General features: G+C 41.4%; 1 protein-coding gene across 1 annotated transcript in view; it reads right to left on the bottom strand.

Annotated features, from left to right (window-relative positions):
- ATP8A2 (ATPase phospholipid transporting 8A2) overlaps positions 1-18,129 on the bottom strand; it is a 433,576-nt gene that overhangs the window by 288,930 nt on the left and 126,517 nt on the right. Inside the window, exon 25 of the mRNA XM_044441796.1 lies at positions 17,109-17,173. Coding sequence (XP_044297731.1) covers positions 17,109-17,173 — 65 coding nt within the window. The remainder of the gene's footprint in view (positions 1-17,108; positions 17,174-18,129) is intronic.

Genomic DNA, 18,129 nt, shown 5'->3' with positions numbered 1-18,129 from the left:
GCCTTCCTGAATTAAGGAAAGTCAGTCTCTGGCCAATGCCTGGACTGGTGCTACATGGGAGCAGGATAGAAATAAGCAGTGTGGTCAGGAAGAAATGAAGTGTAGAAAGCACACCAAGTGGCAGTTCCATCACTAAGACTGGCCATTCACAAAACAGTTGCTAATAACGCAGAGACATTGTGGTGCTGGATTAACTAATTACTACTGCAATGACAAGAGAGCAACCTGATTCAGTTAAATTTAAGCATCCTAACTGTACATAGAAGGATGATGGCAAAAACAGTACAAGAAGTGTGTGTGTGTGTGTGTGTGTGTGTGTGTGTGTGTGTGGCACTGCTTTTCCCATCACTCTTTCTCCATCTGGTTACTATAAGCAGTTACCTATGATAACATTGTTTTCATTTATTGGAAAGAGTTTTGTTTTTCTTTTTAGATTGTTCTTCTGACTGAACGCATTTTCCATGGAGTAGTGAGGAAAAATAGAGAGGATTTAAGTGCAGAACAGCATTCGCAGAGACATTCCGCAGCCTGTGTTGATGCAGATTTTCCAGAGCACCTTAACCATGACCCCAGTGGGGGTGGGGGATATTCACCATCTGTTTAGAGAAGACCATTTCAGTCAAAGCGATCTAATTCCTGTGCCCAGGGACACAGTAAGAAAATCTGGCCTAAGGGAGTTTATGTTGGAGATAGAATGATGGAAATAACAAAGCTTTTATGTCTATATGTGTGTGCGCTCATGCGTGCATGTATGTGTGTATCTCCCTACACACACACACTTCTTAAAACAAAAGGTAGCAGAAACAGAATGTAAGTAGTCCAGGGTACCACTTGGAAAAAGGATGGACAGATGTAACTTTCTGTTTTAGCTCTTCTTGGTTTCTCATTTTCCCATGTTAAATTCAGTCCTTCCTGAACTTTGAAGGATACTTCTTTCATGCAATTGCTTGCATGAAAACTCAAATGCATTTTTGTTTGCATTTCTCCCAGTATATGCACTTTTGCATGCATTTTTTCAAATATGCACATTTTTGCAAGCAATTTCCCCAAAATAGTGCATTTTGAGGCATTTTATGACATTTCCGTAGACACTCAAAGACTGAAAAACTACAAATTCCAAAAGATATTTGGTCTGAAACTGTGAACTTAGGTATGTCCACATTAAAATGCGAATGAAACAAATTTATTCCCAAATCCTGCTAACCAAGAAAATGCAGGATAAATATTTAGAGCAACAAATCGTCTGGGCTTCATAACCCATGCCTCAAGAAATGAAGTGATACTAGTAAGTGCACACATATAAAATAGTACCTTCATATCAATGCTTAACTCTGCTTTGTTAATGTCACACAGTTGCTAGGAATGCAAGAAGTTACCTAACACCAGGCCATCAATTTTTCCATTGGACTCAGCATTAACTACTTTGGCTGGCAGTGGCTTTGAACTGATACTTTTTATCGCCAGAGATTGAACCTTGGGCCTTCTCTTGCAAAGCAAGGGCTCTGCAACTGACCTGTGGTTCTTCCCCTCTACATCCTCAGCTAAAAGTACAAGAGCAAGTGCTTTGAAACAGGAGTAGGTGGAGGAATCTGCATAAAAGCTGAGAACCAAATGATCAGAGGAATTCTGATCATTTGGTGGGGGGGGGGATTCTGGAAAATTCTTAACAGAATTAAGCAAAAACTCCTCCCTGGCTAGGGCAAGGTATCATCTTGAAAGAATAGATATCCTGGAGCTGTCTCTTATCCATCCAGCACCACCTTCCCCATTTAATTCTATATTCTTGTCTGAACCCCTCTAGATTATCTACTGGTTTTCAGCTATAAAGGAACTGGCTGTCCCTACAGATCCTTCTGTCACCGCCTGCTGGAATGCCCAGTGCAGTGCTCTGTCCCATCCCATTCACATTCCCTTGCTGCTCACTGCTGAGAAGAGCTTGATGCAGAGTTGGTTTATCCCAAGCACCATTTTCAGCGGCACAAGAAACTGGTGAACCTGCCACCACCGCATGGGGCCATTGCCAGTACTTACAATGGCACATCATGTGTTCAGCTGCACACTGGAATAAGCCCTGCATCCTGCAATTCTAAGATCATACTGTGCAAGGACGGAATTTGGCAGCGGCCTCAGAGTACACGTAGCCCCCCATAATGAGTTTGGCATGGAAGTCATCACCTTTAAATAATTCAATCTGCCTGTCTGAACTACAGGAACTGAAATACTACCAAATGGGAGCTGGGGATTGAATTGTGCATTGGGTCATGCAGATGCATCTCTAGCAGAACATTGACTTTTGGATGATCCATGGCCCAGTGAGGGTAAGGAGAAGTTCTCCTGGACTCACATTTAATTTAACAGCTATATAATCAGAGAAATTGGCCAGCAGACCTCATTTCAGCAGTTATTGCATCTGTGCTTTTCTGCCCCAGGCTTCCTTCAGGCTCTAATTAACCTTTGCTCATAAAGCAAGTCTGTATTCCAAGGCTGCTTAATGGCACGCATATATATATATCACACACACGAGAGCCAATGTTGCACAAATAACACACAGGAACCCAACATAGGCATCCAACACATGGGCACACATACAGAGCTGAGAACTGTGCTTCCACATTTCCAGCCACTGTCCCCTCCAACCGCAGAATCCTCAACGTCTGCATATGAAAATTCAGCTGTGAGTGTATTTAAGCTACAGACCTGAGCACATTTACTGTGAAGTTACTTCTATAAAATCTAATTAGACACATATTGAAGTGAATGTCTTCAGGTTGAAGGTGTCAATCACCAGTTTAATGTGGAAAAGAAAATCCTACCTTTTCCTACTTGAATTGCACAGTTGCAAATCCAACATTTTTAGATTAGAAATCTCCTATTATTGTTAAATTTTTAAAATACTTGTGCTGAATAGTAAGGCTATGCACTGGGCCCATTTCTGGTACTTCCTGAGATGAAACAGAATTTCCTCTGCAACCTCCAGAGCTCATGCTTGGAGAAGTAGACAATCTGTCTCCTCTCCAAATAGCATCTTTTGGTTTTGTTTGTTTAAAACACTGATTATGATCCTGGGGCACATCCTATCAGGGACTCTCAATGTTTGTGCTTTGAGCAGAGCAAGGATGGGAACACCATGTATCCATTCTTCCAATGGCGCCAGGTTTCACTATGGGAAAAAAAGCCTTAAATTGATTCTCAGCTATCACAACTCCTCTACTCCCTGCACCTATCCTTCTGAAACTTTGTAAATGTCTTACCTGGAGAAAACACTAGGTGTTGCGAGCCAAGTTTCTGCCTCCCAGCAGTAACAGTCCCACCAGAGCTTCTTTGCCAAATGTCTTTATTTTACATGTAAGTCTCTGAGTGAAATGTCGAACCTTCTTCACCAAAAGCTGTCCTCATGAATCCTTCTGCATCTGTCCCTGGAGGAAGGAGCACTGTGGAAACAGGCCCACCTGTGGTCCCTCCCTCAGACATCCCAACTGGGCTATTCTATGTCTGTTACAACAGACTATCAGATCCACCTCCTCCGAAGGCTGGCGGTCCCATCCAATAGACTCCTCTTCTCTAACTCTGCTCCCTCGAGATGTGCTGCTCCTCCTCATTGCCACGGGCAAGTTGACTGGGCTCCTCAGCTACCCTTGAACTAATCTCTCCCAGCAGGCACAGGCAGGTACCCAGGGCCTTGGACCGTAGCTGGAACTGAGTCCATTTCAACAATCATCTAATTAACAGAGTCAGGCCTGCCAAGATAGGCCAAATCCCCCGCACACATCTAATTCTCAGACCCTGAGCTGTCCATCCGGCCAAAATGGTCAGTCTCTCATGGGTGCCCTTGAGGTTTGCCAGAATGTGTGCACATTAACCTATAGCTTCCCTTTCATATACCGTGCTCAGTAAACCAGGGAAGAAGAAAGGGGAACTGGCCCACCCAATCACAGGAATCACTACACTGAAACATTGCTGTTTAGGAGCACCTCTATGCCATCTGTCATTTTTAGAATGATTATTATTATTACTATTATTAGAACATTTCTATGCCGCCCCTTGCCGAAGCCTCGGGGCGGCTTACAAACACAATAAAATACAAAAATAACAATATAAAATTAACAATATAAAATAAATAAAAAGATAAAAGATAAAAGATATAAAAGATGATGGTCCACAAAGATCACAGGGGGAGGACTGCACTTTCTCTGGGATACCCTCGAAATGCCAAGACTGCTGTTTGGGAGCCATAAGCACTTGGCAGAGGCTACTGTGCCTACAGCCATCATCCTGGGCTGACAAAGAGAAAAAAACATTGTAGCCAGTTTTGAACATCCCCTCTGATACCCAGTGGAAAACATGAAGCCTCAAAATTCCAAACCTGGCTTGGGAAGTCAAAGAAGAGGCTTCAGAATCAAACCAGGCACAAGTGGGCTGTTTTCTGAAGTGCTGAATTGGAACTCAGGTTGAATTGAGGATCAGTGCATTGCCCTGTTAAACAAACACAGCATTATAGGCTGGATCCAGACAGACATTGAGTAGACCCATTGAACTCAGTGGGATTTATGTTAGTCATCACTAAGTTTCAATGAGTCTCTAAGTATGACTAAATCTGGATACAGCCCCATGTTATCTATTCCTGCTTTAACAGGGATAACTAGATGCAATAGAAAAGAGTGACATTAATATCTGGGTAGAAGAAGGAATTCCAGCAGTTGCTGTTAAGTTACTGGCTGGTAGGATTTTCTTGGCTTAATATCCAATTTGTACTCAAGGACTCCTGTCTCCCAATTCTGTGCAATATACACAACTTAGAAAAAAGCGTCTGTACTCACTGCTGTTATGCATAAAACTAGAAGAATACATCTTATTTATTATCTTCAGTATTAAAGATTCTGGAGCAGTCATATCGCATTTAGAAACATAGAAACTGAGTGAGTCGGAAGGGGCCTCCCAGCCCACCTAGTCTGATCCCCCGCTCCAGCCAGTCCTGCTCATGACATGCCTGCCATGTCATTTCCATGTGTGGTCTCTCTTACAGGCATCACCTCCTTGTGTCCAACTGTAATGTTTTAAACCCACATTAATAAGTGCATTTGTGAACATAGTTATTAACTTATTTTAATCCCAAGTTATGCATCTGTAAATATATTTTCTCCCCCAACTAGGTGCTTTAATGCATTTTGATCACTGCCTCGCAGTGCTAATGGAAATACTGGAAAAGTGGTCTTCAGATGAGCTGTGGGGGGGAATGGGTGGCACTCTGAGGACTGAATAACTGGGGGGCATGGGTCACATAATTGTGTGCCCCTGCACTATGCAAGGTATAAAAAGGCAATGCCATCCCTTAGTAGGATTCACTGGCCCAACTGGTACCCTCTCAACACGGCAAGGTCATATGGCGATCCCAGTGGCCAAGTAACAGTGGCATTTCCAGGCCCTGGGTCAGTGGGATGGAGTACAGAGCAAACTGGCCCCGCAGTGCTAAGGCCTCATGGTCCAGGCCATGGTGTGGGTTGATGGAGGAAGCAGTCCTGGCTGTGGACTCTCCGTTTGCCTCCAAAGGCCCACTAGACCTGAGCCGGCTGGTGCAGCCTTCCTGCTGGGCCTCTGCCAACCTTACAAGGCTGTAAGATCTGGGAGGACTACCCATCCTTCAAGGTTCCTTGGCATGCTTCCCTAGAGTTCCATCTGGAGAAAGCAAGGTACTCCTCCCTCAGGACAGAGTCAAATGGTTTCTTTATTATTTTATTTCTCTGCCATCTGAAAGACAAAGGCCAAATTGAGTATTATTATTATTATTATTACTATTATTATTAGAACATTTCTATGCTGTCCAGAGGATGGGGCTGAAATGTAGGTCATGGAATGTCCTTCAGAAGATGCAGGAAAAGTAGCTGTCTTCACCAAAAAAAAAAAAAATCACATTTGATTGGTGAAGAATATAATGCCTTTCTTAACACTGAACCTACTCTCAAAATTGGAAATTGTTTTCCTAGGCAAGAAAGGCGACTGCCCTCGAAGCGGCCATTCCAGAGTAAGCCACTCAAAATTAATGGTCCCCCCCCCCCCCGCAAAGTATCTGGTTCAAGATTCTCAGATCATGTGCATTGTTCAAAGCTGTTTCCCTTTTCTTCTCTGCAGAATGCAACAGAAAAATCAATAAAAGAGAAATAAAGGGGAAATTAGTCCCGGACATGCCTGACTTTTCAAAATGTTTTTATTAATGTTTATCTAATAAATGTGATATCTCCGTGAATTATTGAAAATAATTTTAATAAGGAAAAATAGCATAAGCCAACCAATATCAAATAGCTGCAGTTTTGAAATTAAACTACTTAAGTAATTTCCCTGGAGGCCAAAAGAAATAGGCTTAATATTTACTAAACCTATTAGCCCTCTCTATTGAGTTAATACTGCACTCTGCCTACCAAAATCATGACCACACAAGCCTATGGAACTTGATAATATTAAAATCCTTACCCAGATCAAATATCACAGATCTGGCCATCCAATTTTAATAACTTCAAAAGACTAAGTAAAGCATTTGCAAGTTCAGTCCTGAGTAGCATTCATAAAAGTATTCTAGTTTAAAATAATGTACCGTATTTTTTGCTCTATAAGATGCACTTTTTTCCCCCTCAAAAGTAAGGGGAAATGTCTGTGCGTCTTATAGAGCGAATGTGTGTGTGCAGTAAGTCTGTCAGATGTGCAGCCCACGGGGAAGTGATGGGGAATGTGCCTGTGATTATGTGCCCATTTGATTCAGAATATTTTTTTTCTTGTTTTCCTCCTCTAAAAACTAGGTGCGTCTTATGGTCAGGCGCGTCTTATACAGCGAAAAATACAGTAACTTTTATTGCATTACTAGTGAACAGACCTGGCTTCATGTGTGTTTCAATAGCCCTTAGTTTGATACTACAGACTCTTCAAGCAAACATGCACAACTGTCAGAGCTGGAAATAGTGTCCCTGCCCCATTTGACTCAAGACATACTCACTGGCACCCCTAAGCATGGCTACTGCCATGGTGCATCCTCATAGCCGTCCGAAGGATGGGTGTATCCACTCCATTACCCTCGGGGAGCTGTCCCACATCAAGGAGCAGGCATTTAACTCAGCCCGTTAATGACCTCTTGCTTCCATCTGTTTGGAATGTCAGGCTTTATGCTAGTTTGGGATAACTGCCTCAATTGCTGAAAATGCTAGTGGAGTCTTTATCCATGTGTACTCATTAAAATTAGAATTGTTGCTGTTGTTGTTAGTCGCGAAGTCATGTCCGACCCATTGTGACCCCATGGACAACATTCCTCCAGGCCTTCCCCCAGAGTCCACTCAGGCTCACACTGACTGCTTCAGTGACTCCATCTAACCACCTCATTCTCTGCTGCTAGTTGAGTTTAAAAACAAAACAACCTCAAAGCACACACCTCTGGGTTACCTTAGGTTTCACAGGTCTAGGTTTCACAGTCTCAGCATGATGGAGTGAATGGATGGATAGACAGACACGCATCTTCTTACATTATTATAGATAACAATGTAACACGGAATGCAGAATTTGGAAATCTGAAAGACACTGGTCTCCAGATTTCACCAAGTTTCCATTACAGCCTTGATTATAATGCTGCCCAATCCCAAGTTCCACATGTGAGCCAGAGCAGCCCTAAACAAAATTCTGTTTTCAAGCAAAAACAAAATTAATGGTCAGGAACCAGTAACACTCCCTTAATACATACACCATGAAAAGTAATCAATCAACATGGAGCTTTTGTTTCCCAGTAGAATGATATGCTTGAGTTCTCCGTGCACTGCAGTGGGGGTAGGGGGTGGGGTTGAGAATGTTAAACTCTCAGGAACAGGTGCTGTTCCTGTAATTCATTCAGCCGGTGCTGTTAGTGCACAGGCAAACAATAGAGGTTCTGAATGACAAGCACACAATCACATGCATTTTCAAAGCCATTCATAAAAGCAGTCTTTGAGAAATACACCTCTTGTTGAAAGAGAACTTTTTTATATTATTACTCATGGCTTGGAACCATACACCTTGGCTTAATTTACATGCTGAGCTGGACAGCATATTTCCATTGCTAGACTAAGCTGTGGGGGTGCGTCTTGACAAGGGGTAGCAGCTTGTACAGACACCACCAATGGGTACTTTTTAGTGGGGACACAACAGAGACCTTCCTGGAGGCTCAATTCAGGCTCTGGAGCTTCCTGCTGAAGAAGGCTGGATTTATATATTTTATTTATTTATTAGGATATTTTTATCCCATCCCAGATGAATCGTCTCTGGATGGCTTGCAGTGTGATAAATATACAATAAATACAAGAGCAAGAAAAAATACAACTGAGAAAGAATGAAATCTGATTAAAATGTTTAAATTTAAAAATATTGGGTAAATAAAAAGGTTTTAACCTGGTGTCTTCTGGATTGGCACCTTCTGCACGATCGTTCTACCCACAAGCAGAGGGTATTCAAGGAGCCCTCTGGCACTGTTGCTAAATAGGTTGATAGAATTGTCGGTGCTGTTTAGTTATTTTATGATTGTATTTTAATGTGTTTGGGGTTTTAATGTATTTTGATTAAGACTTTATTGATCTGGAATCTGTTGTTAGCCACCTTGAGTGGGGATGGGAGTTGGCCAGAAAGGTGGGGCATTAATTGAATAAATAAATCATGATAACTTGGGCAACTGAAAATAATTAAAAATGAAAGCTTTTCTAGAAATGACATGAACCAAATAGCCTCCCATCCATACCTGTAGGTAATTATGGTGAGAGTGTCCCTACAAGGATAGGGATGAATGCTAATATAGAATACTTCAGTATTCATGTTCTGTTTTCACACACCCAGAGGGATTTTTTATAAGATGCTCATCTTGTATTATATGGTCACTTTCCATAGACATTCTAACATGATTGTTTCTCATGCAAACTTAAAAGGCCCAATTAACCTAGCAGAGGTAAGGTTTCACAGATATAAAGATCTCACACACTTCTCCTGCAAAAAATAAGGTCAGTGTTTATTTTCTCAGACACCTCCATAAATTAACCTGCTCTGACATATCCAATTTCTCACAGAATTATGCGTGCTTAGATCTCAAATGGAATGTATACAATATCGACTAGGCTTTTCTATTTATGATCAGTTTAATCAGTCTCTTTCCAGTAAAAGCTGGAAATGGAATTTCTCATGCTTGTTTTATTCAGAGATAAACACCTATGGCTTCAAGTAAATGCAGCTAGAAGGTTCCCCCCCCCCACCCCCCAGTATTGGTTTGGTTGTTTGTTTTTTCCCAGTATTGGTACAAGTCCAAGTGAAAGGTTAGAACAAAGAGAGGTCCTGTGTCCCCTTTATCAACCAAAGTAATTTATACCAAGACTCAAACTTGCTGAATTTCTCCAAATTTCATGTCTGTACAGATTGCAGACTGGTTTTTTTTCCTGTTCTTATGGAAATGTGAGCATTTTATCAAAGGTATACACCAATTGTGCATATTTATGAAATGTATGCAATTTTCTCATTAATTGTGGTGTATTTCCACATAGTTTACAAATGGACCAATTTTTCCATGCACATTTTTCGAATCTAAGCATACGACAAATGCAATTTTTGTTCCATGAATCACATCGCAGGTTCAGAAATGGATGGACTTTGACCATTGTGATCAAGCCCATGTTTGGATCTGGAAGGTACAAATTGGGTAAATTCTGAAACAATTTTCTCATCAGTTCCTAGTGATTCAATTGGCAGCCGATGCTAAAGGTTATACTGCCATCTTGCAATAGAAGGATAGCTGCTACTGAGCACAGTAAAATAAGAAAAGAGAGAACACAATGTACAAATACATACTTGAACTCACAGCTCAAATCCATTTATTTTACTTTGAGAAATAAATGGAAACTCAATAATGCTCACATTACTCACTTCACTGTGTACTTAAATCAGGAGGTCCAATTAGACAGCAGCTGGAATTCGCATGTAATTTCAGACAATGATTTCAGGAGAGGAAAGAAACTGTGTTTTTTGATGTGGAAAGCTGTATATTTAATTTCACATTTGCACTGCTGACTTGCTGTACACATTATTGACTATCTAATTAACACTCTGAAAGTCTGCATTTGTTCCTCTCAGAGAAAGTGGTTTCCATCCACTTAACCACACTTCTCGCGTTTCATCTGATTATTGGATACAGTTCCTCATGCAACTCACTCATTAACCTGATGTCTCTCTGCGTCTCTGTATGATTAAGGAAAAACTAGAAATCTTGAAGCAAAAAAACTGACAGTGAGGTTGACCCCCAAACATATTTTCTCTCTCCCAATTTTCCTAATTAGCTTCCTTTCCTAAGTCCCACCACTGCTCACCATAATGGATCTCCACTCCGCCTGGCTGGTGATTAAGATAACTATGCTCAGCCCCAGATGTTACGAGAATGGCATAGCTGTATCCCTTCAGACGAGAGTCCACAGTTTGCAAAATTGCTGAGCCTTAAACTACATTTGTCCCCTAGGTATTTATCCTGCGACTTTCCAACACACTGTCTTTGCATATTAAAATTATTGTGCAGATTATAAAAAGCAGGGGGAGTGAAATCCCCTTATTTGCTTCTTCTGTGCAAAACACATGATATCAGCATTAACATGTTACTTGAGATAGAACAAGTTGCTAAGCTGGTAAGTAGCTTGGGTTTGTGAGGTTCAAAAACAAAAGAAGACTGAAAGGGAGTGGGTGGGAGAGAGGCATAAAACTTGACTAATTTCACAAACCACAAATCATGAATAAAACAAGTCAAAGCCCCCACCCCTACCTCCACCCCCTGGTCCTTGAAAATTTGACTACGCAAGCAAGAATAACCCATGGGCAAACAACCAGAATTAAATCACAGCACATCCATGCCTCTTGCAAAACTTTATAAACAAATCATTGAATAAAAAGACTAGATCCGCAGATATAGACAGTCTAGGCTTTTGCTACATATCCTTCCTGTCCATTCAGACATTTCCCATTTGGCATTCTCCTCTACTGCAGCTTCACCCATAGGCCATTTCTCTCCAGTTGGATTTTCAGATCATTGCAGTTGGATCTGCTCTGAGTACAGCTTTTATTAAGCAAGCAATGACAAGAAACAAGGCCTTCTTTGTGGTGATGCTGTCTGTATGACTCTCTCTGGCAGGAGAAGCCCACCTGGTTAGCTTTCTGGAAGAAGGGGAAGACATGTTTGTCTCAACAAGTTTTAATTCTGCTATTAGTGTTGGATGAATTTGGTTTGGGCAGATTTCTTCTCTAAATGAATGCTTCTTAACTAATGTGGATTTGCAAATTAATGACATTGCACAAATCCCACCCAAAGCTATAAAGAAATGTCCACCATTTTGTGGAATTCACATAACTGGGAAAAAGTTGACCTGCTGTGGAATTTGCAGGCCGGATTCATACTTGAATCCACTCCCATTTGTCCGATATCCCTAGGCAGGGGTTGAGTTCCTCTGCAGCTGGTTGTTCATAAGCCAGCCACGCAGGGGCCAAAGTGGACCAGCCCCAGAGTTTTCCTGTAGCCTAGAGAGCTTTTGGGAAAAGAAATGGGGCTGACACAAGGTGATTTAATCCACTCTTTCTTATGGGTGAGGCCACAAAGGGGGGTGAGCACAGGGGGAGGTGGTCTGGCTGTTCCCCAGTCACTCCAACAAATGTATGATAGTGCATAACTGATGCAGAAGGCAAGGATATAAAAAATTATTCTTAAATTCAGTTCATTAGATGGAATAAGCTTGAGTTAGAGGAGGGAAGATTACAGGTGAGCATTCTGAGAAGCTTCTTGGTGGTAGCAAGTACAGCAAAGGAACCAATTAGCTGAAGAGTGGTATGCTCACTTACGTAGGGGAAGTCTCCAAACCAAAGTTCAACAGCTATCTCCTGGGGATGCCCAGCACTGAGAAGGTGATAAGCCTAGACAGCCCCCTCCAGCTCATAGTCCAAAGAATACCAACACTGAATTACTGGATAACATCAAGTTTCTTAACATGTGTCCTAGAGATCTGGATGCAACCAGACACAGTGCCTGTGCAGCTAAGACTCTGGTATCCCTAAAGATCTCAAAGCAACTGTAATCTGCCATAAAATAGTGACTTCACTAATCCTTCTGCAATTTGAAATAGATTCAGGATGGCTAACAGAGCTTGGCTGGTATTCAGATTGAAAATCCAGGTGTTCTAAACCAACCTTTCCCTGGCTGGGGACCAGCAAAAACAGGTAGTTTCCAAACACAATACCAGAGAGAGAGAGAGAGAGAGAGAGAGAGAGAGAGAGAGAGAGAGAGATATTCCAGAGTTAGATAAGACTTCCGGTAAAGAAACTGAAGGGCACTAAAAGGGGGTGGAGCCAAAGTGGGCAAAACTTATCTGAATGTTCTGGAGTGTTGTTTTGCTTTGTCTTTTGCTGTGTTAATTCAGAAATAATTGAAACAAAACTAAGATAGTGCATCTTAGTTTTGGACTCGAAAGCAGTGGTGAGAAACTTGTGGCCCACCAGATATTTTGATGTACAGATCCCATAAAATTTCTATCCAGCATAGTTGAAATAAGTGGAGGGTTGCAAGTTACTGACTCCTGACCTAAGGGAAGAAAATGTCTTTTCCTACAATCAGTGTAGGATGGGCTTTGTTCGCCATGTGCATCTTTCCCAAGAAAGAGAAGAAGACCCAGCCCGTAATCAAAATATGGCCAAACTGGCAGGTGTTTCACAACCTCCTTTTCCAATAAACATAGGAAAATGGAGACATTAGCTTTATAGCCTAGGGAAATTGGCTGGCATACTTTCCATGGCCTTCAGTATTATGATAATAGAATATGCTAAGGTTATTAGCTGATCAAATGACAATCAGAGGAAGTTAATATTCTAAAGAAATACTCAAGCACTCATCAACGTCTTTGTGCAGAGCCAATGTCTAAAATTACAAATCCAATATTCTGTTTTGGTCTAATGAAGCTAACCAAGTCAGACACTCTGATCTAGTACTACTTGCATGTAATTAAAACACTTTCTTGTCCAGGGGTCCTTCTCAGGGTGCCTTCAAATATCAAGCCAGTGGCTATCAGATTCAGCCACTGATTGAAAAAAGAACAAACAAGCAAACCCCAAATCACACATAGTAAACTTAAGAACAATTACAGCTAATGCTTTTTTGGGCATGTGCTCTATATTTTCTACAAGTTTTCTGAAAGATTTTATTATATACTGCTTGTAAATTTTAAAGCTTATTCAATTCATGCTATTTATTTAATTCAGTTTTATGTGTTAAGGAAAATATGTAGCAAACCAGTTTTAAGCCTGTAGTAATTCACACTGAGTGCTATAATCTTACTTTCACTGTTGTGTGGCAAAATATTTTTGCAATCATTATGATTAAAGTACACATTATATCTTAAATTACATATGTGAATTATTAAGAGCAGTCATTGTGGCCTGGATCCAAAGAGTTTCTCAGTCATACATAGGCAGCTGAATTTGTGTACTCAGGCTTCTCTGGACTAAATCCAACATAGCGATGCATATCTAACTCGACTGAAATCAGTGGACTTTGGTAAGCCTTACCTTGGTAGTATCCAGTGTTAGTCCTATGTGGAATAGACCCATTGAAATGAATGGGAGCAAGTTAGCCTTGACTAATTTAAATCCCTTTTATTTCCATGAATCTAATCTACAGAAGACTAACACTGGATATTACCCTCTGGATTGTAGCTTTCCCCAACCACATGCCCTCTAAATGTTTTGGACTGGAACTCTCCTTAATTCTCAAGCCTGCAGTACTGGATTAAAGCTGCTGTTTTTAAATTTCTAATTGCAGCTCTTCATTGCTGCAGGCACTTCACACAACTTGTGTGAAGTGCCTGCAGGAATGTGCCTACAGCAATCTGTCGTTAGGTCAAAATGCGTCACATGTCCATGAAGCTCCGATGGAATGAGTTTTCCAGTGTTGCATTTCCCCAGCAGCGTCCTAAACCAATACTTAAGGAAGGACTCTCCAAAAGTGGAACTGCTCCCTTTCAATTTGAATGCCACTACTTGAAGATTCCTTATATATTGAATTTCCTTCCTCAAGGCAGGGATCTAGACTTCATGATCTCAGGGGCACTCTTTGTTTTTACTTTTCTAAATAATAAATATTCTGAGCACCTAGATGTGACTGTTCCACCAGGGAGAGACTTTGGTACCCCGTTTGCCCAACTTACAAGAAGCCTTTACTTCTACCAGTAGCTTTGTACCAAATTGAGTGTTTTAAAACTAATGGAAATTTATGAGTCAGGTCCATTCATACAACATCACTAAAAATAAAAAATGCTTAGACAGGAAAGGGCAGATTGATAGTCTCAATTTCCCACTGAGTCACAGAACTCAATGGGTAACTTTGTTCTTGATGTGTAAATAGGGCTTACAACTGGGGTGTGAGTGAGACATTCTAGGATTCTTTCTGTCAATCAGTGTCTTCCAATTTGCACTGTAGCAGCATTCCAAGGATTGGTGTGTCCAGGCAAAATTTTACCATTCCACTTGAGTTCTAGCAAACCTCCAGGGAATTCCATAGTGCTGGACAGCCACCTGCCCTTCCGAAGCAGGAGCTTGCCTTGACATAGGTTGCAAGCCACCAAATGGCATGTCAAAAGCCTCTGATGGGGAATGTAGATGCAGCCCGAAAAGTGGGCAGGTCAAATTTCCAAATTTTTCCTTCAGAAATTTCACATGTCTGCCTTTTGGTGCTGTTTCTGCTACACAAAAACTGTACCCACGGCCTGAATAATGGAAAAGGACATCATGAAAGCAGAAGAGCCGCTGTATCAGTCCAGTATTCTGTTAATACAGGAACCAATCAGTTGCCCCAACAGGAAGCCAACAAGCAAAACATGACTGCAAAAGCACCTTCCTTCCCATGTTCCCCAGTAGCTGCTGTGCACTGGCACACAGTCTCTGAGACTAGTGGTGGCATGTAGCCATCGGGACTATGTGCCACTTTATCTGTCAGAAATGCGTCCAATCCATAACTAACTTCCTGTGGACATAATTTGCTTGGTTTAAGCATGCACTTAAGATCTATTTCCCACCAATCCACTTCATGGGATGACCCTGGGTTCTAATCTTATGATAGAGGAAGAAAAATTTCTCTCCATCCACTTTCTTACACTATGCATAATTTTCTATATCTCTATCACATCTTCCATTACTTACCCTTTTTTCCTAAGCTAAACAATCCCAGAAGTTGTAAACTTTCTTCAAACAATGTTGTTCCATTTGGAATGGAATGCTATCAAATGCCTTGAGATTCCTGTTAGTTTTTAGCCAAGTCTGCTGGGAAACAAGACATTCAGGAAGCATATTCTTTCTATCCCACCAAAATTCCTGGAAATCTGTAACCATGGCCACAGAGCAAGGATGCAGCCCCCGGAGGCTTCCAGCAAGGACAATCCAACCCTCTGAAATTGTCCTCTAATGTTAGATTATTTCTCATTGCTTTAATTCACAACACAGACTGTAATCTCAAATAGGTTTCATTAGTTGGAAATCAGGTTGTACTATCCAACAACCAAGAGCATCTTTCTTGATTTCTCTCTCTCCCTAAATACTTTTCAACATTTCAGTTTATAGTAGCTCTGGAGCTCACCAAAGACTTCTAATGCCACTGAAATATATTTTCTCTTTTACTGTTGGCCAAGCTCAATGTCATGATCACTACCAGCTTGCCATACACAGCATCCACTGAAAATGGACCAGTTGCTAATACTTTTCCAGATCGGTCTTATCCCCGGAGGCAATAAAATGTGAAAGCACAAGAAGCTTATGTATACATGACAAGAAAGTAGGAAGCTGCAGTGTGTGCTGGCTATCAATTTATACTGAATGTAGGGAGGATCCTGACTTTGGGTTGGCAGGCCTGGGACCTCTGCGATGGGCAAATGTCCTCCACCTTGCTCAGCTTCAAATACAGGCAAATCAGCCAATGCACACAGCCTTAATTGGCCACCTAGAGTCCCGATAAAGAAAAACACCCTGGGGGAAATACTAGGAAATTCTCCAGTAAGCATATTAACACTCGTTCTTCTCCATCCCTTGGAAACTTACACCCAAGATATGCTCACAGCCTCCCTTACTGTTGCATTAACATCTATGGTAGGAAACAGAAAACTGACCTTTGCCATCAATATCAACTCACCCCTTTTTGCTGCCAAGGGGGAAACACCTTCCCCAGTCAAAAGGGCTGATGCTGCCGTTGGTCAGAGCATGATTATAAATACTATGGGATGCCTAGCATCAGCAGAAGAAATTTACCGACCACTGATCCCATCCCCTGCATATGATTCATTCCAATGGGGCTGAGTTACACTGCTTAACCTTCTCTGACATAAAGACAACCAAAGAAAGAGAAAATTTTGTTGTCTGCCTCAAGGAAGAATCCTGATAGGGTGCACTGCTCCCTTCTGTTGTTGAATAAACAAACTCCTCTTTTCTGTTTGAGTTGTAAAGGATTAATTGACGATGCTGTAAAATGCTAGTGAAGAATAAATAAATATGACATGAGTTGATATTTAATCCCAGGCCAAAATCTAACTCTTGTCAAATAAAGGACTGAATAACATTCTTTTTCTCGTGTAATTGAAAAACACTGGTTGTTGGTCTTTGAGATGGAAGCAACGAAATGGAAAGTTCCAGTTTTGCATTCCCTGGTTACTTTGAGGGAAAGAAGAAAGGAAGGAAACTGGTGAAACATGACTTTCCCTACTTCCATGTCTCAGCACACCCCACATGTCTTCCCCATGCTAAATAGGGTGGATTTTGGTGGAGAAAAGGACATCCCTAAAAATTGGGTGGTGGTACCTCCCACATTAGAACTCCACTTGCGGAAGGTTTTTTCTGCAAAATTTTTGAGATCCCCTGTTAATTCCTGTGTGCAGCACTCTTTCCAGCAGGGCACCTGAGCCTCAAAAGACACTTTTCAGGGGCCTGTCAGTGGGAGGTAGAGCTGGGAAAGCCATGTTAAAGCACTCTCTTCACATGCATTGCTATGAATCCATCACACTGTGCAATAGCTGGCTAGATTGCTTAGCTCAAAGGGTCAAGAGGCAAAGGTTACTTACATCCAAAGAATCTTCATTCACAAGGATAAGAGACATACTCTGGGACACCAGCCTACAGGAATACCCTGTAGAAATAACCAAAATGGACAGGGGAGTGTTATTGATGATTGCAGGGAGGACGATGCACTAAAACTGTTAAACCATTCCTCTTCACAGTAACAACAAGCAACTTTAACATCAACATATGAGCTATGCTGCATCAGACCAAAAGAGCATTTGCTGCATCATTCTGTTCCCCAAATGGCCAACCAGCTGCCTGTCGGAAGGCCACAACTGGGACAATGAAGGTAATATGACATCTATTTCTTTCATGGTTGTTTTCTCTAGTTTTTTAATCTATTTGTTTTTATGATTGCTTTAACTGAGTTTAGACTGAGTTTTATGACAATTGGCTGCTTTGCTTTTTTGGCTTGCATGAAATGTGGAATATAATCAAAATGATAATAAAAGAAAATGGCAAAGGAGTCGGGAACCCAACAAGAGGTAAATGCTTCAATCCTAAAGCCTATTACTACACAGTAAATGGGACTTATATCTAAATAAGCACACCTAGAACGACCCACCATCAGACAACAACTTCATCATTACCTTCTACCTCATTTAAAGTACCTCTCAATATTCTAGAAGTAATGAATATGGATGGAGTGCAAAACCAGGAAAGTTTTCCACCTTTGGCAATGGGGCCCATCATCCAGACAGCAGCCACTGGCTGCCTTTGGGTGCAATCCTATGAAAGTTTAGACAGAAAAATGTACATTCTGTGTCTAGCTTCTAATGAAGCAAGCCAGGAATCTGCAGATACCATAGATTCCTGTTATATCCAAACTGCAAACCTATGGTCAATGGCTTCCAAACAAACCAAAATATGAAGCCATGTCATGAAGTGGACTTCCAAATCCCAGCTTTTCCTCAGAGCCATTTACCATAGGTCCCTGCTTGGTCAGCCTTGATGGAAAAGCAGGAACCAAATCAATGTGTGTGAGTGCAGAAAGGTTGTGTATTGCATGGAAATCACCTGGGA

The sequence above is a fragment of the Varanus komodoensis genome, unplaced genomic scaffold (genome assembly GCF_004798865.1).
Source record: "Varanus komodoensis strain SLA01 unplaced genomic scaffold, ASM479886v1 scaffold4, whole genome shotgun sequence".
Taxonomy (NCBI): Eukaryota; Metazoa; Chordata; class Lepidosauria; order Squamata; family Varanidae; genus Varanus; species Varanus komodoensis.
This window is presented reverse-complemented; position numbering and strand designations above follow the sequence as displayed.